The sequence below is a fragment of the Pungitius pungitius genome, chromosome 13 (genome assembly GCF_949316345.1).
Source record: "Pungitius pungitius chromosome 13, fPunPun2.1, whole genome shotgun sequence".
Taxonomy (NCBI): domain Eukaryota; kingdom Metazoa; phylum Chordata; class Actinopteri; order Perciformes; family Gasterosteidae; genus Pungitius; species Pungitius pungitius.
The window spans coordinates 10,138,625-10,162,172 of record NC_084912.1 but is presented as its reverse complement, the minus strand read 5'-3'; the positions used below and the strand labels follow the sequence as shown (position 1 = coordinate 10,162,172).

Sequence of the window (23,548 nt, the reverse complement as noted above, 5' to 3'; positions counted from 1 at the left end):
GAGTAGTTTATGTAATATGTATCTATTATGTGAGGCCATCGTTTTTCAATTTGTTGATGATCACTATTCACCAGTCATTAGTTGGCGAAAAAAAAGAGGTTTACACAAACCTCACTAATAGATCATATCAACAGAAAGCAGTATACTCATTCTGACCCTTCTGATCATTGTGAGGGTTCGGACACATCGCTTCAACAAACATGTTCTTTTCATATTTCCCTCTCTATTGATCAGCCTTTTCCAAAAATCTATTTTTTCACCGGTGAGAGTGCGCTGAAAAGCCCCATAGTTCCTAATTGTTCTCAATGAGTCTTGTTCCAATAATCTTCTTTAGATGCTTGGTGGTCCTTCAACAGGGTCAGACATAATAAACAATGGTTGCTCACTGGGAAAAGGCCATCTTCTTTATAATGTGTCTATGTATTTACATTTGATAATCATACTTTTTCTTGTTGTTCTGGACTCCAGCATATACAAACATAACTGTGGTTCTCTTGCAGATAGCTTTGACACCTTGATTTTACCGCAATATTAATTAATGTCATGGAGATCTCAGCATTTAGAATTGTTTAAGATAGCTACAGAAATTTGAGGGAAATATCTCCTCTAAGCTCAAGACAATTGATGTTGGTGAAAAAATTGGGTTTTGAGTAAACTTATCTTTATATTTTAAATGTATTTGCAGCCACATTTTATGAGCATTGTGCAAATCGCTATTTCAATTTCATGCTGCCTAAGGGAAAAAAAGAAAAACGATTTCTACAATATTGAACAGATTTGGAGGATCAATCTAACTAGTCTTAGAACTGAAAGTAATCAAATCAACCCTCAAATAAATCCTTTAATTTGAAATCTAGTACAAGCAAAAATAATGTGCTCCAATACCTACTTGTGTATAACTGTACTTTGAATATTTTTTTACTGTTTTTCTGCAGTGCGTTTGTGCCCCAGGATGGATAGGAGAGTTTTGTCAATACGTAGGTGATGCCTGCCTGATAACACCAAACCGCTGTTTGAATGGAGGCACATGCATATCAACGAGTCAGCCATCGTCCTCTCCAGAGTACACCTGCAAGTGTCCCCTCGGCTTCACCGGTGAGATCATTCTGCTTGACTATCATTTGTTTTGCCCCTTTTCAATCCGTCCCTCTTGACTAGGATTCTTCAAAATATAGATTGATTCGTACAAATCCTTGTGGGAAGGAGTCTTGGGGCAGGGAATGTCTGTTTGATGTTTGGGAGAACTGGCATAGCTTGGCAGCAGCATGCGGTTGGCAGAGGTTTGTGCCCTGTTGTGAAATTTGATGGTACTGTATGTAAAAATGTGAGGCAGATGTGCAACGCATGTGGTGAGTGCAGATATTTTCTAAATTTCTTAATTGGTTCTAGAGTCTGATGCAAAACATTAACTGAGTGCTCCATACATAAACAATGTTTCTGTTTATTTTGTTGTTTTAAGACAGCAGTTCATAAAGTCTCATTTCTATAATGCCAAAATGGGCACAGAAAATACTGACTTCCTGTAGCCTGGCAGGGGTCCATTAAAATGTCATGTTTTTTTAGCAAATGCATTTTTCACTGCCTTCTTATAACAAAAAAACATCCTATTATATATTAACAAGCAACCTTTGTATGAGTGAGTTCTTCCAGAAAAAATAAGATGTATTATGGGATGCGTTAGACCAAGCTGCACATTAAATCCCAACATACAACCAACTAGTTGAATGGTTTTGTGAAGACCTCAATTTGTTCTTTGTTAACAATTTTGATGAAGGCAACATAATGCACTCTGCAGTACCTCAACTTTGACAGTGGCATAATTAATTTGTTGACTATACATTTAATTTTATTCAGCATTTTAGAACATTTAAAACAAACTTTAAGCTTGGAACAGAGCGTTGTTTGAAAAAATAGGGGAAAATGGAGAGACGCTCAAAAAGAAGATGACTGTTATATTATACAACGAGATTTGAGGGTACAAAGCATGATCCTTTGCATTTACAGTGCTGAACAAGTTTATAGAAACCTACACACTCAAGTCTTACTTTTATAATATCTGGAGAGACAACAAATAAGAACAAAGCTATATATAAGCTAAATGTTTGTTCTCTGTTGTTTGATATATGGGAGACTTGTTTAGTTTCTCCTTTCTATCAATACCAGTGTGCACCATAAGAGATCACCCAAAGTATGCAAACTTCTGTATTAATAGTTAATTACTTAATTTACTCTACACATTATTTCAACAAATCAATGGACAGTATAGAAGAACACAGATTGTGACCCTTGCCGGTTTGATTGTTTAAGATGCACAGGGTTTATAATGGCCCTACATAGCCTGTAATTTTTCTACAACTAGTTATTGTGATTTTTTTATTTGATTTTTTTATTTTCCCCCGGTACACTTAGGTTTTGGCCTACAGCGTATTTTCCCATACAGCCTTAAATCCTGACACACTTACCTGTCAGTCCGATAAGCCCTTACGTAGCACTACATGAACACGATTTTCTCTCCCCTCTGTTCAAAGCTGAACTCGGTTTCCACATCGGTAATGGAAAATTGTCTCTTAAACCATGGCAGGTCTTAGTGACGGATAAAATTCATCAATTTTCTGGCATCTTGGGATTTTTGCTTTGGGATTTTGATCTATGCTGCATAGAAATGCCGATTTAATATCAAGGTTTGCCCAGAAACCCAACTGTAACTTACAGTAGTTCATAACTCACGATAAATTAATCATGCGCTTGCATTTATTTTCATTTTTGGAAGGCTTTATTTTTCCCCAGGCGTTTTATTTTTGATATACTCCGTTCATATTGTGTACATAATAATATGAAAAAGGGAAACTAGTTACATTCAAGGGTAGAATCAACCAAAGATCCAGGAGTGCAATTAAAAGAAATCGTGGAATCGTCGTTAGTTCTTCACCCCGAATGCAAAAGGTCTTTCAATTTGAGCCTGTAGCTGACCAACAAGAATCAATTTTCCTTAAGCAACTGGAAACTAATAATTACTCCACACAAGAGCAAGAGGTGTTTTTCCAAAATTCAATTAAAATAGCCTTCAATTAACACTAACCTTCAACATGTTTGTTTTAATTTTTATTATTTGATCGTTTCTAGATTTTTAAGACATTGTAACACAAATATTTGGAAGCCAAAATCATCTTTTGTATAATTTACATTTCATTAATAACGCTACAATACTATGCAATGTATTTGGATTCAGTCGTAAATGATGGTAGGCGTTTTAGGAGGACAAATTTGTATAATCTTCTGCTGCACAGCAAGGCATATCTTGAATATAATGATGTGTAGCAGCTACTGCGCAGTTGATATCAATCATGATGTCTGTGCCGTAGCATGAGGTTGCCACTGTATGGAAGGGACATGTCATTGCTGCTCTATTATTGATGATGGGACATTTTCAATTAATAACCTGCACTGGAAGACACCCACCCCCAACCACAGCGGTTGAGGTCGTAGCTGCTCAGGCAGCTGAGCGCCAAACAAATTGCATGTCAGGCCACTCGCATTCCTCCATCACTTCTGCTCCCTTCAAAGCTCGTTATTAAGTGTCTATTTTCTTAAGAAGAAAGGGAGGCTTTCCATGCACATCTCATTCCAGGGGCTCACCAACTGAATCCTATTGCATCTTATTAAAGCAATGTCTGCGGTCTAATAATTGTTTCAGGAGATAAAATGCTCAAAGGGTTGGAGACGACTCATAAAGGGACGTATGGGTCGATATGAGGCTCTTCATTTTGTAAAAAAAAAAAAAAGAAGCTATTTAGTGAAGATGGCACTATTCTAATAGATCTGTATGCTAAACATACAAATGCTGCCAGCAGACAATTAGCTTAGTTTAGCATAAAAACTGGAAGCCGTGGAAGACCGTTGGCTCTGTGCAGAGATTAAGAATAATCCGTGTACCAACCCCTGCCCGGCAACATCGCAGTGATGGCAAGACTCCAGGTTGTCTTTGTTTGCTGTAAAGAATTAATCTGGCATTTTACCCCTGTAAACTTGTTATTTTTACACTTGCACCAGTCAAACAAATGAGATGCATATTAATTCGTAAATGAATACATTCACAGTTGTTGGTAGGCAGATTTCGTGGACAGAGCCAGGCTAACCGTTTCCCCCAGCTTGCAGTCTTCATGCTAAGCTAACTACTGGACAATTATTTGACTCTTAAACAGTCCTTTTAGGAAAGTGTTGCAGGGTTCAGATGTTGGAAAAGCAAATGGAGATGTTAGAGAGATTACACCTCTGGTTAGGCAGGCTATCCTTTTGCTTAGATGTGGCAAGTGAGTAATGTGATTGCGATCTTCTGATTCGATGTACAGCACACTTGCAACATGGTATCACTCATGAGGAGCTCAACGTGAAGATGGTAATGCGACAAATGTAAAATAAATTTAAAGAATCCTGCTTTTTTTTTTTTCAGGAAGAAACTGTGTGACTGACATCAACGAGTGTCACTCCAGTCCCTGTCAGCACAATGGCTCATGCCATGACCTGCCAGGACATTATGAATGCCACTGTCCTGCAGGTATGTTGCGCTATATGTAACAGCCAAGCTTTTTTTTTGACATTGAAGTGGAATCTGTAGGAAGTGTGGTAGCAGTTAGTGTGGTTGACATGCTTTTATGCAGTGAATGTTGTGGACGTTTTCCTAGGGATATTTTAACCATGAACTGTGCCTCATTTTCAACTTAAGGTCAAATTCACAAAAGCTGATGATATTAAAGCACAAACACAGCCTTAAAAATGTTCAGCTTACAATTATCGATGAAACGATACCCCCTCCAAACCTCCTGTATGCAATGAAGAGAGGAAAAGCAAAGCATTTTGAAAAGGAGGGAGAGGTTAGAAGTAATATAATTATTTGTTTCAAACCTGACCTTTTTTTTGTAATTAAATCACCACATCCCACAAAAGACACAGGATATCGCTATTGTCCGGCTTACTGGAACATTTTACTGCACACACTGTCCAAAAACACTGTGGGCACATTGTCTGTGGCCAGATGACATTTTTCTACCTGGAATTAGCCGCGGTTATTTTTAGACCTTGTCCCCGCAAATGTTTTCTTGGCTCTTCAGGGAAATATGACTTTGATGGTAATGAAACATTCTGTTTGTTCACTCTGGTTCGATTAAACATTGAAGGACAATGCCAGTGTTAATGGCACATGAGTTTGTTCGCCTCATCAGCTGCCGAGGCAAAGCCCACCTGAGTCCCCATCTAAGGTGACATTCAGCAGTGGTGTGGTACTTTTTGTCAGCTGATGAATTGGGTCATCCCTCGAAGTGTCTGTTACAACTCTTTGCGGTTGAAAAGATGGTGAATGATATCTTGCAGCGTTATTCATTCATCCGTTTCCCATGATGCTTTTCTTGTTCAGGGCCGGAGACACAGGCCACATTCTCGTTTCTAGTTGATCCCGCGGCTAACACGCAGACAGAAAAACAACGTCAGACCTACAGGGAAGTTAGTTTCCCCTTCACTTTCCCAGCCTTATCAGCATGTCTTTTAAACACAAGGACAACTTGCAAACGTATCCATTGATGAACAATGCAATGATATCACAGAAAGCTTCTGTCAGAAATCGTACTTTTGTCAACAAATAAGACTTAATGGATCTAAAATATTCACAAAGGTTTTCTTTATATCCACTGGTTATAATATACGTTCATTAGCAATCTAAAAGAACGAAAAAATTGTATGAGCTTTTATGTGGAAATCTGCCTGTGGAGTAGAATGAATGGAGGGTTGTGCTGACTGCTGTCATTGGTTTAATTAAGTAGGAACCTCCCATCACAGATATCAAGTTAAACTAGACCCCCCCAAGACACCCCAGAAGATGCATGTACCGCCCCGTGTTGCACGGCAGTCTCCATTTCTGAACGTGTTCCATACTATTAGTATCTACAAACAGCCTAAGACAAGTGTAGTTTAGGTAGAAAGTGATGTCTGAAATTGATATTTGCTGTATCTCCTACTTTAAACACAAGATGGATTTCCATACTTTGCGCACAAGCTGGCGCCTTTCTTTTTTTTAGGGAGAGGCGGCTCTACCCAGCTGCCTCTGGAGCTGCCTTTGTAATCTCCAATCATGAATCCCTAACTCTCCAAGTAAACTGGTACTAGATGTGGCCACAGATCCATGGTAACAACATTCCACTGGGCACACCATGGCGTTCCAGCCTTGCTACTAAATCCCATCTGTTATCTCCGTAAACCTAAGCCTCTTGCACTCATGTGCCTCATCTGCTGCATCTTCTCATGGTGAAACAAGTTCTACAGTGTGAGGAAAGAGTGTGGACACTGTACTAAGTAAATGTTTTAAGACACGGGTGGAATTGTTAGTTTAGACTTTCTTCTTTCCAAGCTCCATCTGCAGAAGAATATATTACCAATTTGATACTTATGATTTGCTTAGCAACAGTACATGGGTAAAGTCAAACAAATGCATAGTTATGGCTCTCCTGAATCTTGCAGAACTCGGTTATGTTGGTTCATAGCCCATTTAAATATTGATCATTCCAAATGTATCATTTGAAATGACATTACATTTGCTCTCAACTCCATCCTTCAATGGTGGTGTTTGAAGTTTCCAACAATCTCCCGACATTTGGCCACAACGTTTTCCAAACCACTGTCTTTTAGGGACACGGGTCCTCTGCACACTGTCCGTTTGAGCGTGATCGCATCCAAGTATTAAGTTAGGTCATTCATTCTCAAATCATCTCTTTCAGGTTTTCTGGGAAAGAATTGTGAAGTTGACGTTGATGCTTGTGCTCTATCCAACAACACATGTCCATCAAACACTCAGTGTTTGGATCTCCCAGGCGGCCTTGAATATACCTGCCGTGCACCCTGCCCGCCAACACTTCAAGTGGGTAAAAACATCTAAATGGCCTGTTTTTCCTCCTCTGCAGTTCTGTAAAGTTGTCCTTTTAAGTTCCATACATTTTGAAAGAGATCCTAATCTTTTGATTATTTCTCTTGAAGCCATTTCTATATTTTGTCTTCAACAGGGCAGCAAAATGATCAGAACAAGAAACATAACAAGCAAATTAATGAGGGTTTTGTGTGATCTTCTCCACTGTTTTATTTTAAAAAGGTTCCAGCACATCGTCTAATCAGTCTTGTCCCATAAGACCAAAGAACTAACATTGAACTCACCAGTGAGATCACATCAATAACTTTGGCACAAGAAATTCATCAAACCACAACTGCAATTACATTACATAACGTAGCTGTCGTTTATAAAAACCTTCATTTCACTGTCACCACAAACCGAATTATAACACTAAGGACATAAGTGAGAAGGTATCAAATAACAATTCACCATCCTATTGATAAAATGTGGGATAATCCTTTGTTATACACAGGGATGAAAATAAGCGTCCCACAGGAAAATTGACAGTAAACACGATAATCCATAAACGGAGCAAACAGCTGGTGTGGAAGCTGTACAATATGTTGCTTTTATTGAGAAGGAGGCAGAAATTGGAACAGAATCGATAACCACATTTACTGTAAGTAACGTATTTTGACCTATGACCTGACTGTCAATACAATAACGATACGCGTTGAGCTATTTATATTCAGTCTAACCCGCTGTATGCTTCATATCTAAATAATTTAAAAGCTTCTTTACATTCTTTTAAATTCTGAATGGGTAGCACATCTGGTTTTAAGCAGTCATGGTTAAAGAAGACAAAGCTGGTGTGTGTGATTGTTTTTCAGGGATTTTGCTATTGGCAAGCATAAGGGGAACACATTTACAGGACTAAAAACGCCTCTGCCACCCGACATGGATGAGTGCTATTGAAGATTTGCAATGTTTTTATTTTTTGAATGTGGGGGTTCTTTAGGTAGAGATGGATCGGCCCTCTTTTCTAAAAGAAAATACAATTTTAAAAAAGCTTTGAAAGGCACAGTGGCTTCATAAAATGACAGATGGAGAAGATCACTCACTGAGGAGAAAGGCTGGTGTTGGCTGGTATACAGAAATGACATGATGTCTGCAATATACACCTTCCCACCAGCCAGCTCTTCCTCAGCCCCTTTGTTACCCTTCTACTGTATGCAGAATGCACATGCACAAGCTAGCAGAGAAGTCTTGGCATGTTTAGCACTCAATGATCATCGATCTTGTCTTTTTAGGCGGGATGTAGATGCTACATGGAATACTGAGTGAATCCAGTATAAAAACATGTATTCATGAGAGGGCCATTTTGCTGGAATGAAGCTTGTCTTCAGGCAGCTTGGCGCAATAAATGTTTTTGAGTTGCATTGTAAAATAATTGATATACACTCACCGGCCACTTTATTAGGTACCCCATGCTAGTAACGGGTTGGACCCCCTTTTGCCTTCAGAACTGCCTCAATTCTTCGTGGCATAGATTCAACAAGGTGCTGGAAGCATTCCTCAGGGAGTTTGGTCCATATTGACATGATGGCATCACACAGTTGCCGCAGATTTGTCGGCTGCACATCCATGATGCGAATCTCCCGTTCCACCACATCCCAAAGATGCTCTATTGGATTGAGATCTGGTGATTGTGGAGGCCATTTGAGTACAGCGAACTCATTGTCATGTTCAAGAAACCAGTCTGAGATGATTCCAGCTTTATGACATGGCACATTATCCTGCTGAAAGTAGCCATCAGAAGTTGGGTACATTGTGGTCATAAAGGGATGGACATGGTCAGCAACAATACTCAGGTAGGCTGTGGCGTTGCAACGATGCTCAATTGGTACCAAGGGGCCCAAAGAGTGCCAAGAAAATATTCCCCACACCATGACACCACCACCACCAGCTTGAACCGTTGACACAAGGCAGGATGGATCCATGCTTTCATGTTGTAGACGCCAAATTCTGACCCTACCATCCGAATGTCGCAGCAGAAATCGAGACTCATCAGACCAGGCAACGTTTTTCCAATCTTCTATTGTCCAATTTCGATGAGCTTGTGCAAATTGTAGCCTCAGTTTCCTGTTCTTAGCTGAAAGGAGTGGCACCCGGTGTGGTCTTCTGCTGCTGTAGCCCATCTGCCTCAAAGTTCGACGTACTGTGCGTTCAGAGATGCTCTTATGCCCACCTTGGTTGTAACGGGTGTTTATTTGAGTCACTGTTGCCCTTCTATCAGCTCGAACCAGTCTGGCCATTCTCCTCTGACCTCTGGCATCAACAAGGCATTTCCGCCCACAGAACTGCCGCTCACTGGATGTTTTTTCTTTTTCGGACCATTCTCTGTAAACCCTAGAGATGGTTGTGCGTGAAAATCCCAGTAGATTAGCAGTTTCTGAAATACTCAGACCAGCCCTTCTGGCACCAACAATCATGCCACGTTCAAAGTCACTCAAATCACCTTTCTTCCCCATACTGATGCTCGGTTTGAACTGCAGGAGATTGTCTTGACAATGTCTACATGCCTAAATGCACTGAGTTGCCGCCATGTGATTGGCTGCTTAGAAATTAAGTGTTAACGAGCAGTTGGACAGGTGTACCTAATAAAGTGGCCGGTGAGTGTATATTCCCCATGTGAATGGAGGAGTGGTTGTTGCTACTGAGGTGGCCCATGTACCAACGGCTGTGTCTTTTTTTTCAGCAGCCGTGTGCCAACGGAGGACGCTGTATGTTGAACCACGCCAGTAGCTATACTTGCATCTGTACACCTGGTTGGTCTGGTCAAAACTGCCGCACAAATGTCAATGATTGTGTTCAACATTGGTGTCAAAATGGAGCCTCTTGTGTGGATGAGATTGATGGTTACAGGTGAGCTTTCGAATCTCGATTGTCTTCAGGCCACACAGGCGCCAGAATGTCAATGATTGTAAACGCGGTGACATTTACTGTTCTCTCCCTTCAGGGTTCAAGGAGTTCCTCCACCTCCCACGAAGTGTTAAGAAATTCTCTCTAATCTGTTGTTAGGTGCCTTTGTCCCAGAGGATACACAGGCGTCTACTGCGAAGAGGACATTGATTACTGCGTTGGCCATCGCTGCTCTGAACGTGGCGTTTGCCTGGACCAGCGGCATAACTTCACCTGCCGCTGCCTTCCTGGATTTGAAGGTTCGCTCTGTGAACTGGAAACAAATGAGTGCAACAGCTTCCCCTGCGCAAGCGGCGCCACCTGTGTGGACCTAATCAGTGATTATCGGTGCCGCTGTCCCCCGGGGTTTGAAGGTATGTGAACATCTGATGCCAGTGTGAGCCTATTTGCTGCCATTAGCATGGCCACCAACAGAAATGCCAGGTTTTGGGGTCCGGTTTAATGTTTGATTTATCCAGCAGTTCATCAGAATATGCATGCTTTTATTGATCGTTACAGTTTTGTCATTGGAATTGAAATGTTTCAATGGTAAGGGCAAATATGCACACTTGGGTTCTCTTTATGTCATGGCAGTAGATGGAAAATTCCAATTACCAGACAATGATTTGAAATCAAGACATGTAATCTAGCAAGATTACATGTCTTACATCTTAATTGTCTAAATGCTTTTTGCTTAAATTGGCAAAGTAATCATCTTTTTGTAAATCATTACATATTTGAATGAGATGTATAGTGAAATGAAAATATATTTGCCCCTTTTCACTGCAGTAATGAATGTAGAAGAAATATGATTCACTTGTATAACTGAAAAGTTAATTAGAATAAAACCACATGTGAAAATGTGTAGCTTGACACTATGCATTCATTCAACACTGTTCTAAAATGCCACTTTCTATATTTAAATTGTTTTTAAATGTTTATTTTAAAACTGGCATATTCAATACAATAAATGTCCACTGTATTTAGTTAAGCCAACATCACATACATGTATTTTGAGTTACATAATGCACATTTACAATATTTGTTCTATTTCTCAGGCATTTAGCATAATTTGAATACCACTGTGACTGTTGATATTACCAATTTTGTGCAAAAAATGTCAAAACTGAACAGCAGTGATGTGTAAGCATTCAAATAATTAAGTGACTATCTGGCTTAGTATCATAGAGTTTTACAATATATTTAGCCTAGAGAAAAAGTCAGCAGCAACAACTATTATGTGAGTATCTTCTAGTACGTGATTAACAGAGCAGTTGCCAGTGTATGGGGGTCATGATGGCAAAAGTGCAATTACCTTTGGTGTGGACAGCAGTGCCTGAGGGTGTCTGGCTGTTTATTCTGTGTGAGCTCTGCTTCATAGAGAAATAAGGGGTCGAAAATATTGCCAGAGGGCAGGCCTAGTGGACCACTAAATTTCTCTGTAAAATCTGGAATCAATTCTGTCTCTAACTCTTGCCCAGAGGATAATAAAACCTACACCGTTTCTGCATAAAGACAGGCTGCGACATGCATAACAAGTAATCACAGCCAGTACGTTACGGAATCAGACGTAATCAGCTGACTCGTGATCCTGTCACCAATAAACCAGGTGCCGCTCAGTGTTGGGGAAATAATCATAAACGTATACTGAATATGTTCCTAATGTGTATCGTATTATTGTGGACATACTATTGAGGTTTCACACCTTTTTAATAAAAATGTCCACAGTAACAACTGTTGTTAAATCACGTTTTTGAGCTGCTGTGACATAAAATACAGTTTATTTGTTTTTCTTTTCAACCTGCAGGAAGGACCTGCTCTGAGAATGTAAATGATTGCTGGTCGCAGCCATGTCTAAATAAAGGCTTGTGCATAGATCTGATAAATGACTACGTTTGTCACTGTCCTCTTGGTAAGTACCAACCACTTGTGTATTATTGAGCATGTTTACAGTGCTATAAACAAAGCCAATATAACTATGATATAAAACAGAATTTCTGAGCAATAATGTATTTGAAAATGACCAAACTAATTAAACAGGTTTGGTTTTAACAATTGTCCTTTAATCAAGTAACACGGCTTATTTTATTTGTCAGACATGTTCTAACACAGAGCTACAATCAGAACGTACGAGAGCGATGCGTTGCATTGATTTTACTATGCCCACTGGTAATATAATACTTAATCACTCTTGATTGCACAAGTCAGAATGTCACAGTCCAATGTCACATTCACTGGTAAACAGCCACAATCTGCAGAACAAGATTTACAGACAAATAATTGAAAAATCCACCAAACATAGGTGGGAATCAGACCCAGGATACTCTTATTTTCTATATATTATATATATATATATATATTATATATATATATATATATATATATATAATTTTATAAAGGCAAAATAACAGCATGGTTTGTGCTGGTTATTTTTAATTTGTATTTTTTTTTACAAATTTAATGTAATGTAGTAAAACAATATCACCATATTTTTGTTTTTATTTTACATGTTTTATTCATATACAAGAGCCTCTATTAACTGCACAATAAATCAATTAAAATATGGGTGAAGTCATTAAAACAGTTGCTGCACATGTTTCAAGATCATCATGTTACATGATGTGTTTTTTATGACGTTATGGACGGAGCAAATGCATTACAGTAAATAATTTGCTCATATTATTTCTCTGTCTTTTGCTCCAATTAGATTTGGGCAAAAACAGAGCACCGATGTGTCAGTAAAGCCTCCATTACTGTTTAGACTTCATTGAAAGATTTATAGACAGGTGTTAGTGCTCACTTTATCTTTTCTAAAAGTGAATTAGATGGATGGTCTGTCAGGTTTGCTTCGTGATCTTTTCCTACAAACCACAGTCGGATTATTTTACAGTCCTTTGGTTCTTCCAGCGTTTTATGTCTGCAGCTACAGTGCAGTAGTTCTGTGTTGTCCAAGTGATGTATAATTATTATAGAATTTCTTTTTTAATTGTTACTATCACTGATGCTCTCGGGAATGATCTAAAATAGACATATTTTAGAAATGCAAATATCTTATCTGGATTTTCATCAAAACACAAATAGATCTTAAAAAGCAGGCTAATTAGATTACAGTGTTTTTTTGTTTATTTGGAAATGTCAAATTACTGTCAGAGTCAGACTCATAACCATGAAGTCAGAACCGTTTAAATATAGAAAGTTGCTGGCGTGTCAAACAGTGGCCAATTTCCACAGAATGACTCATTATGTTTTTCATTTGAATCTGGCCATTTTATTAACATATTAACAAAGCTATATGAAATATGCAAACAATTTGTCTCTGCAGTCGTAGTTTTAGCCCGGTCCTAGAGATTTAACTTTTTTTTTTTTAGACTGAGACCAGACCTAGTCAAAATGCCCCTCGTGCCCCTACGAAACGGAAACCTTTAAATCGTGAATACTACAGCACTAGGAATTTACTAAGTTACTAATTTACTACTTTCATTAAGACCAAACATAGAAGGCCAGAAACTATATAATATATACTTCTACTACATAAGCTCTGGGGGTGACGAACTACACTAAATACAGGTTTCCTATCTATACACAACCTCACAGTTTCATGTTATTTACGAAATTTACCTCAACGTAACGAGGGAATTTGGTGATTTCTATCCAAGAACGTTCTCTTTCTTAAGCCCGGTGAAGCAACCTTGGCGATGAGGGATGACAAAAGCTGCTGATGAACTGCCGTTCTCCCGAGCCAGCGAGTAGTTACGACCCGCGGCTATTACCATTAACCGCTGAACATGGGTACATAAGGACTTGGCTTTAATGCGGTACTGTGAAGTATTAACTATACATCATAGTACGTCTTGTTACTAAAGCACATTTTGGGATGAAGTGAAAAACATTGAGACCCTTCCAAAAGCTGAGCCGCTCGCCGCTGTCAGATAGAATAGGAAGTCCCATTTGGAGATGGTGACTGTGTAAATGTGACATTCCTTCACGCAACATTAACCTCAGAGTGAATTGCAGGCACAATTGGTTATTAAACACTTCTCAACACTCTGTTGGAGGCAATATCTGTCCATTAACTAGTCGAGGCAGTATGATGAGAAAAGGGTAGTTGGAAGGTTGTCAAACATCCAGATAGACGTGTTGATGTGAAATAATCTGCTTTGGGAACAGGTCACCATGTACAGTGTAGCCTGCTTACAACAGGAAGTACATCATCTATTATAGCTACTGTGCTTTTATCTTATGTTGCTTTAGTTGTGATAATAATGGATTGGAATTAATATACGTAATTACTATATCACTCTTTTTGTCAGTCAGTGAATCGAAATTCTGAGGTTTTTTTTGTTTGCTGTTAAAAAAAAACTCCTTCTGCGACTCCATGAAGTTAATCTCAGTAAATTTTCACAATGTAATACTTAAATGCACTTTTTCTCTTTTCAAATATATAATTGCCACGGGTTGAGCCGTGTGATATCCATTTTAGGATTCTCCCTTTAAGTCATCTATGTTTGTACCAACCCGTGTAGTGAGTATCAGTCACACCATCAGTCTGTGCTTTATTTACAACAATGGATATTGGCATGGGTATCTATCAGTGGCATGCAGACAAGCATTTGGTGGGGCAGATAAATGTAATATAGATCAGTTTTCTTGGGTGGGTCTCTGTCAATGATTCACTCAATTAGCATAGTGCATAGCAGGGGAACAATCAATACCCCCATTAATGCGCTACAGAATAGATGTCTATCCTAAATAAAACATACAGCCGCAAATATATGTGTTTATCTGTTTTTTTGAAGACATCAGACCCCTTTTTTTTCGCTGATTCAGAAGTTGCTAACTGGTTAACTCAATTGTCATTGCAGGGTTCAAGGGGAAAGATTGCTCGGTGGATATTGACCTTTGCTCATTTGGATTGTGCAGTGAACATACGTTGATGTGCTCTGAGACCAAGGATGGACAGAATGTCTTTTGCACATGTGAAAGAGGTGAGACCTTTAACAGGTGTTATATTCGTCACGCAGCCAAATTAACACTTCCTCCGGTTTCAAGGTCGATTTACAGAAAGGAATATGTTCCTGTGCAGAAAATATTCCAAATTCTGGTAGTGTCTTCGTTGCCGTCTATTGATCAATAATTATTTTTTTTAGCAGATCTCTGTAAGAGTCCTTCCCGTGTTCTCTTACGAGGCCGTGCATCTAAAAATTGTCCAAAAACCCGCAGGCAGATTGATTTCCTCTCTCCTGCAGCAAACAACAGATTTTGCTTTCTGTCATTCAAGCCCCTGCTAGTCCGCCCCACGCGGGCGACGGCGTTATCACTGTAGCTGCCGAGGGTGACGCGGATAACGCCGCACGAAGAGGCTCGACCGGTTAGATACTGAGAGGCTTCCGTGGGGTAACCACGCTTCAGACTCTTTCAAGTTAAAGGGTATGCACGCAGTAGACGACAGAGTGGCAGTACAGTATTGTGTGTGTGTGTATACGGACCAGAAGTGCTGCACATTATTTCTGGATACAGTTGCGGTACTTGAAATGACTTTTTCTTTGCCCGTCAAACCAATCATAATTCAGTCGACTCCACACTGCCTCCGCTCTCTCCTTCCAAATGAATGGCTGTTACATAGCAGTTCATGTAACCCGATCAATAACCCTAACTTCATTACTCCTGTTGCACTTATGCTCGGAAGATGTCAAAGTGAGGGATTGTGAGTGATTTCTTATGTAAATGAAAGCAACCTGCGGCGGGCCGCTGTTCTCAAGGGCACACTGCGAGATGCTGTCATGTGTACATGTTTTAGGTCGGCAGTCTTGGCATCCATATTATCTCATGATGCAAAGCTGTCACTAGACATGTTACTCATACCCTCCCTCACTATAATGTACACCGCATGCTTTTTAAAAAACTCTTTGAAGCATATTCATAAACTGAGAATGTTAAACACTAATGCTTGTTCTTATGTCGCTGGGGAAATGTTAAAGATATTAGAATCTCTTTAAAAGCAGTTTGTGCAACTAACAACAGTTTTTTTTTTGCATTGCTACATTTTTTGGCATAAACATTTATTCAAAGGAACAGCCTTTTAGTGCAAAACGTATTTTTGACATCTGAAGGCTGTTTCATCAAGAAACTGCATGAGGGGTTTTGTGACACCTCAGGTTTTTGCATTGAAGCTGTCGTTGTCTGTTGTTGTGTTTATATGTTGTGTTCACCCTACAGTATTGTTTTGAGAGGAGAAAACCTGATTACTCTGACTCTCTCATTTGTATTCGTTTTTCCAAATGTTCACAGGTAAACCCATTAACGGACAGTATAGCATCAGCAATAATGAGCCTTTATAAACTGACGTATGCACACAGGTGTGTGTGGGTGGGGAATAAAGCGCGTTTACACATGTGCGCTGATGCATTTTTGTTGTTTCGCGTGATTCCTTTTGTGTACAGATTGATTGTGATCTTGAAAATCACTGGATTTGGCTTGTTTAATGCAATAAATCAGAAGGGCAGTGACTGGCGCTTATTAAACATGATTAAATGATCCAGTGAGCTGAGTCGGCATGTGCCCGGCAAGCTCTTTGAATCAATACAAGCTTTGAATTCCAGCTTTTGTTTGTGAAAACAAAGTCACGCCGATCCTAATTGGCTGAGGGATTAAACCAGGCTAAAAAGGATACCAATAACCTTTTTTTTTTTTTTTTTTTTTTTTACATATGCTGCAGGGTTTCAAGGGTCATTCTGTGAAGTAAATCTCAATGAGTGTGAATCAAAGCCCTGCCAGAACGGTGGTATTTGTGTGGACGGCGATGACCTGTTTCAGTGCTTCTGCTCAGAAGGTAAGTCGCAAACGCAATTACATCCCAAACAGCCTTTGTTGTGGAGTTATAAAAAAAAAATCATGATTTTGTTGTAGGTGATCGATTTGTTTTTCCTGTCAAATGTTGATTAAAAAAAAAAAAAAAAAACATTTAGTGAACCCATTCATGTATCCTGGAAAGAAAGTCCTCATTATTGGGATGACGGACTTATCATTTCAACACTTCCAATAGACGTTTACATTCTTCAAACTAATCTCTTAAAAAATAACCCAAGAACTTCAACGTCATTCCTCAGACTGGAAAATATCTTATTTTTTTAAACCTTCATGAGACAACATCCAACATAATTAAACTAAAAAGACTTCTTCTTGCACATTATATTCCTTCTTGAACCATTTTTCCGACTCACTTTGGTGCAATATGTCCTTAGGATTCAACCCTTTTTCCACAACTGGAAGAGATTCTCTGCCGCAATCCTCCTTTTGTTGCCCTCAATACAGCAACAAGAAATATCTGTTCATTTATTTACCTTTAGAGCCGTAGAAGGTTGAGAGTCAACAAACACAAGGTGATTTTTCTGATTAGCGCGCTGCCCCCAAGCGAGCACGAACTCATCAGTAAACTGATTTGTTGAAGAAATATATTACTCAACAGTTTGTGTTTTGAGCATTTGATGTTGATTGAGTACTGGATTCATGAAAAACATATTTATTTTCATTGTTTTATGCCGTTCAGTACATGCTCGCTTTACATTTTCTCCAATCACATAAACTCATTCCATTACACATTTTTGCACACATCATTAGACGAAGATGGAATAAATCTCAGCTATTTTTCCAATAATTTCTTGGTCTGGTTGACATCTTACCTGTGAGACATGCTTCTGATTAAACCTTGATTGCGGGTGAAGCCATTTATGCATTTTTAATGAAGTCAGGATAATTGTCAAATTTTATGACATGGTGAGAGGTGGAAATTGGTTCCATGGTCAGTTTGAGAAATGATGAGAATTTGACCTGCACCGATGGTGCTGATAGCCAAGCATTAGTCACGGGCCTTGTGTAGCTGCAGTGTGTGACAGTGTTAATGATAGTCATTTTGTAGCGTGACCATGCGGTGGAATATATTTATGAGGGACTAAAATGTCAGAAATTGGCAGCACCTTCTTTTTACTTCATGACTTTAACCATTTTCTTTTTTTAATATAAAATATTCTAATGTTACTTACAATTAAACATTTGGCAGGAAAATAATGCCTCAAACAATGTGACTATATAGTAATTATTTTCTCAGATGAAGGCTGTGGTGCAACCTATACTCCATATTATGGACTTGTTTCGTTGTAACGAGTTTGAATGGAAAACCCATGACGCGCCTGCAATTATACAGCAATAAATTGCTTTTGGGTGCAATTTGATACTAATTAGTATCTTTTTATGTCTTGTATTTACGGATGTTCAATGAGATTTCACTCGCTCTTTCTTCTTCCAGGGTTTTGGGGGTTGAACTGTGAAATCAACTATGATGAATGTGTCCATGGATACTGTGCCAATAATTCCACATGTATTGACCTGGTTGGAGACTATCAGTGCATCTGTCCTTTAGGCTTTACTGGTGAGTTATATGAAGCTTCATTTTCATAGTTTAGACCAGGGGTGTCAAACTCATTTTATGTCGTAAGGTCGAACGCAGGGGTGCCCACACGCAAGCTATTTTTCATTCAACTTACTTCAATACAAGTGATGGCGATCTACGCACCTCTAACTTATTTACTCCTGTTTATTAAGCATGAGTTGATCGCTACTTGAAAACACAAACGTTTTCTTTTAGCTCCTGCTGTCGATCGCGCATTCTAGTGACCTAATGTGATTTTTTTCCGGGACGGGAGCGACTCACAGAGTGCAACACCCAGTGGAGTTCTTGGGAGTAGGAGCTACTTTTATAAAAATGCAATTTATGTCTTTCAATAATTTTCACACTTAGCAAAGTCATCCGGCGGTCCGAGCTGGACCACGCGCCGGGCCAGATCCGGCCCGTGGGCTGTATGTTTGACACCCCTGGATTAGACCACGATGAAGATAGTGCAGATTGATGAGTCTTCAGTAGTGATAAGTAATCTATACCTTACTAACACTTGGTTATCATGTCTACAGTTTTATTTTACAATTGGTTGTGGGATGAATTGGACCATTTGGTTGTTGTAGCCATCACTCTTGTAGAAGAAGCAAGGGAATTGCATTCATATTTTGATCAGTGAGCATGCATAAACGTAGACTAAATACGCTGTGTGTGCCTTTTTTTAGTTGTAAGAAACAGCAGTAGTACGAAGATATATCGGTTGTACTGTAGTGTCACTGGCTCCATTACAAAATCCACACACCTCACATCAAGCTGGCTACGTTAATGGTTGTCACCCACTGTAGTTAAACTAATATGTCAAGCGGGATTTTGAGATGTGCCATTATGCTGGTTATGTGCTCTTTTTTTAAGTGCGTGTTCATTTTATAGAGATACATTAACAATCTGTATCTACCGCCAAGGTAAGAATTGCTCCAAATCAGTCTCCACATGTGCACCGGAGTTTGAGTTCTGCAAAAATGGAGGAACCTGCTCCTACAACTCAGCTGGGGAAATGCAATGCATTTGCCCTCCAGGTATTCATTAAGTTGATTGGTAGTCAATTGTAGTTTTGATATATGAATCAAGCTTATACAAATCAGAATCTGTCTCATTGACAAGTGGGTTTCACATACAAGGACTTTGCATTGGTGTATTGGTGCGTAGCATAGAGAAAACCTAGTAAGAGCAGTTTAAATTAAGAATAAAGAAAAACTAAAATAGAAGAAAATTCTAATAAGAAATTGCTTTGTCTTTAACACAGTTACTCTATTGAGAATGCAGACATGCAAGAGCAATGCAATAGCGACTTAACATGCAATAGCATTGCAACATGCAAAGCTCTAAGCTATATAATCATTATAACCACAGTGTGCTCTTCTTGGTCTATTTAACATCAATCTGTCACTTTTAAATACAGCCCTTAATGCATGCAGACATTTTATTAGTGTTGTTTATTACTGTTTTGCTATCACCCTCGAAAGAAAAGTCAGTGTTGGCCTTTTAAGTGAAGCCCATTAGAAAGCATGTGTGCAAATCAGCAAATTAGTTACATTTGGTGGCGAAAAAAAAACAACCCTTCAGGCCCATGCTGGATAGGATTTGTGACTCGGCAGAGGAAACACACTGGCAATGACAGCTTTACGTGTAATCACAATCCATGAGGCCTGCCCCACGTGGAGGATACTGTTCATAGCTCTGCACATCAATGACTACTTTTATCCCTCTTCTTACAGGATACCATGGCAATGAATGCTCGTCATCTGTGAACCCATGTGTGTCAGATCCCTGTAACCCTGAGGGGACTCTCCTCTGTGAAGAGCTGGCATATACTCATAGATGTGTGTGTCACCGTGGGTACTCCGGGCCTCGCTGCCAAACACTCACGAACCACTGTGTCGCTGGTCTGTGTCAACATGGTTCGGCATGCGTGGATCAAGCAGGAGGGTTCAAGTGTGATTGTTCACCAGGTAGGCTCACCAGCAGCTCCTCTCAAATGGAGGGATTTCCTCAATGTATGTAGCACACTTCCTCTGTTTGATGCCTTCGTTTGTTCACTTTCCTTCTCTGTGGAACTCTGATCTCTTTTGCCTTAAGCAACAACACAAACCAGCCAGGGTTTGTGTAAGTCCGGTCAGGTTGTGAGAAGACTTCAAAGAGGGGATGATGCATGCAATACATGTTTTCCCTCTTCGGATCCAACCATCTTCTACTGATTCTTAATCAAAGAAATTGTTAGTTATGTTATAAATTGATAGCGCGTTGCTCATACCTTGTATTTCTAAGGTAATTATCAGTCTTAAAAGTTACTATCATTCCATTCCTTTCAAAATAATTCTGGTAACTGGTAATTACTGGATTTAGGTAATTGAAGTGATTATTGGCATGTAAAAGTAAATAGCATAACATTAACATAGGGTTTTCTATATTTTAGCAACTTCCTAACATAGTGAATCCTCGATAATTAGTGTGCAACATCTAATCATTTCACTTAATTTAACATCATTCCATCACCTAAAATAAGATATTGCAATATATTACCATGGCCTGGTGGAGTTCACTCAGTATTTGGATGCAAGAGCTACTTGCTCTCAAAGACAGAACCAAGAGTGATGTCATAAGATGTACTTAAGATCTGCTAAAAGGAAAATAAATAGAAGATGGATTTTGTGAATGTAAAAAGATTTGTTTCCTATTTCATAATCAAATGAGCTTTGTTTTATGGAGTGATGCAGGAATCCGTTTTAAAACCTGGTTGCTCCTCTGGTTCCCTCCTCGCAAAGGCAGTAATTTTTAAATTACTTTGATGCCGATTAAGCGGGTTAAGACGAGTTCGAGAGATTTTAGCATTTTGTTCTACGATATAACATGTCAGTAAATATCACGTCATGAATTTTGCTAAATAAGACAACTGCACTCACGCTTTTCTTTATGACAATTATCCTTCTGAAAAACTGGTCATTAACTTGTGATTTTACCAGAGCTTATTTTCTACAGAGTCCACAGGAATCATTTTAACAATATGATGTAATCCCTGTACCACTCTATTGCAGTGTTCTCCATTAGGAAACAAAGAATGCCATTACAACGTTTCCCCTTTTTTTTGTCTATTTAATTTTCTGTGGAGAACTTCCACCCATTATCCCATTGAAAATGGGCAGAGCTCATGTGGGTATGAAGTGTGTCAATCTGGACCTCAACTAGTTTAATTAATATATTTTATCTACAGTATCAAACATTGGACACATTTACCTCCTCATTAATAATTAGAAAAACATTTTTATTTTCTAAATCCTGCATTGTTTCCGTTTCCATTTTCCTACCAGCAGTCTTCTTCTTCCCTGCTGCTGTTGGTGTAGTGAAACGTTGGTTCTTAACAACGTTGACTTGTTTTAGTTACTTGTTTTAAAAGGGGGTCCTTTTGCAGGTTAAAATAAATGGTAACCCCTTGATTGCTGTTTTTAATGATGATGATGATGATGACGAAGATGCCTGAATCACTGCCAAAGATCATTACAAGGCAGTGTTCCACTATCACATCAAGCAGGCATTTCTTTATGGCATTGTCCCCTGGATTGGAGAAACCCAATAAAATGTATTGTCCTCTCTCTGCAGGGTTAACGGGCCAGTTTTGTGAGATAAACATTGATGACTGTGAAGAAAAGCCGTGTGGAACTTTGAGTATTTGTAAAGACACTCTCAGTGGCTACATTTGCTTTTGTGCTCCTGGATTTATTGGTAAGTGAAAGCGATCTGGAAGTTGTTCTTTTTTAAGTTGAAGTGACATTTTATTCAACAAAGCAATGTTTCCTACATGCTGTGCGCCTTTTTATGCTTTCTAAGGAAATAACTGCGAGATTGAAGTGAATGAATGTCTCAGCCAGCCCTGTCAAAATGGAGGCTTCTGCATTGATGAGCTCAACTCTTTCAACTGCCAATGTCCTCCTGGAATCACAGGTATCTGGTTGCACAACACTGCTGAAGCTTTAATGTCGTTAATGATGAGTGGCAGGCAACTTCAGTACAGCCCTGTGTGCCCCAGTGTTCTTAAAAACATGGCTATGGGTACAGGTAGAGGGTTCGGTACTGGTACTCCACACCAACAATTACTTATTTTACTGGAGACCTGTGAGTGCATCATAAAACACTGAAATATTTGTATAACTTTTATTTAATAGTCTACTAATACATTATAGAAAATACATAATTGTTTTTCCAGAAATGTTCCACTTGGTGGTTGTAATATATGTCATAGTAATTAATAAATAATGTCCATGTTTAATTTAACCAGGTACAACAGTATATGATAAATATCATTTTGTGGAGATATTATAACACAACACCAATAAGATCCGTGTGTGAGTGCACTACTATATAAGATAAACATGATGATAATAATCATTACTAATGGTGTCATGAATGTTAACTATTCACAGCCATCTCGTTGATGCCTTAAAATGTAATTCCAGGTTGTGGATCTTTGCTTATATATAAATAACACAAGATCCTGTCACATGCCATGCCAAGCAGCACAGTACGAACACTGTTGAAGTAAATGAGATCCTTACCACGTATTCCTCTTCCAACCTCACTCATATACTGATTTAACAGTAGCATTACCTGGATTTTTTTTGGATCACATTTCAGGGAAATCAAACCGGCCAACAGCAAAATAATTGTGATTTATATTTTTCTAAAATGTCATGCATCTGAGGAATTTCAGATCAGGCACTTTACATATTTATTTGATCAAAGCTCTTATTGTACTTTCTTCTAAAAGGTGGCACTGTAAAACATTTTCTTGATTATATTCCATCCAAGCTTGATGCCTGTTGATAATGAAAACCTATTAGTGAAGAGCAGTTAGTCAGAAATCCCATCACGCCAATAATACTTTTTTTATGTGAAGAGGCAAACAACTTTCTATCATCTCTGCTCATAGTGCGTTGCAGGCTGTTTGCTTGATTGTTTAGGTATCGTAGATTAAACACGTAATGATGAGATTCACCATTAATCATTTAGCAGATTTTCCATTCGAAAAGCCAATTTTCTTTTGTTTCTTAAATAAGCTAACTAAGATTTGCTGCTCAAAGTTGCATGACCCAATATTGAGGCTCAAATGTAAAGTTTATATTTTGGATGGTCACAGAGGAAAGAGTCATTAAATCCTTGTGAGCAAGAATATGTTCAGCAAATTGGATGGCATTACATAAAAATAAAACTATTCTAGTTTTCTAGTTTTAAGTGTGCCCGTGCTGTAATAGAAAACTGTCCTACAGTAAATTGAT

The 23,548-nt window shown here is 38.9% G+C and overlaps 1 protein-coding gene across 1 annotated transcript in view; it reads left to right on the top strand.

The window, feature by feature from the left end:
- eys (eyes shut homolog) overlaps positions 1–23,548 on the top strand; it is a 125,073-nt gene that overhangs the window by 14,469 nt on the left and 87,056 nt on the right. Inside the window, exons 7-19 of the mRNA XM_037465464.2 lie at positions 936–1,095; positions 4,451–4,555; positions 6,765–6,904; positions 9,633–9,796; positions 9,953–10,206; positions 11,640–11,744; positions 14,695–14,817; positions 16,548–16,661; positions 18,135–18,257; positions 19,184–19,297; positions 19,997–20,230; positions 21,876–21,998; positions 22,104–22,217. Of these exons, the coding sequence (XP_037321361.2) occupies positions 936–1,095; positions 4,451–4,555; positions 6,765–6,904; positions 9,633–9,796; positions 9,953–10,206; positions 11,640–11,744; positions 14,695–14,817; positions 16,548–16,661; positions 18,135–18,257; positions 19,184–19,297; positions 19,997–20,230; positions 21,876–21,998; positions 22,104–22,217 (1,873 nt within the window). The remainder of the gene's footprint in view (positions 1–935; positions 1,096–4,450; positions 4,556–6,764; positions 6,905–9,632; positions 9,797–9,952; positions 10,207–11,639; positions 11,745–14,694; positions 14,818–16,547; positions 16,662–18,134; positions 18,258–19,183; positions 19,298–19,996; positions 20,231–21,875; positions 21,999–22,103; positions 22,218–23,548) is intronic.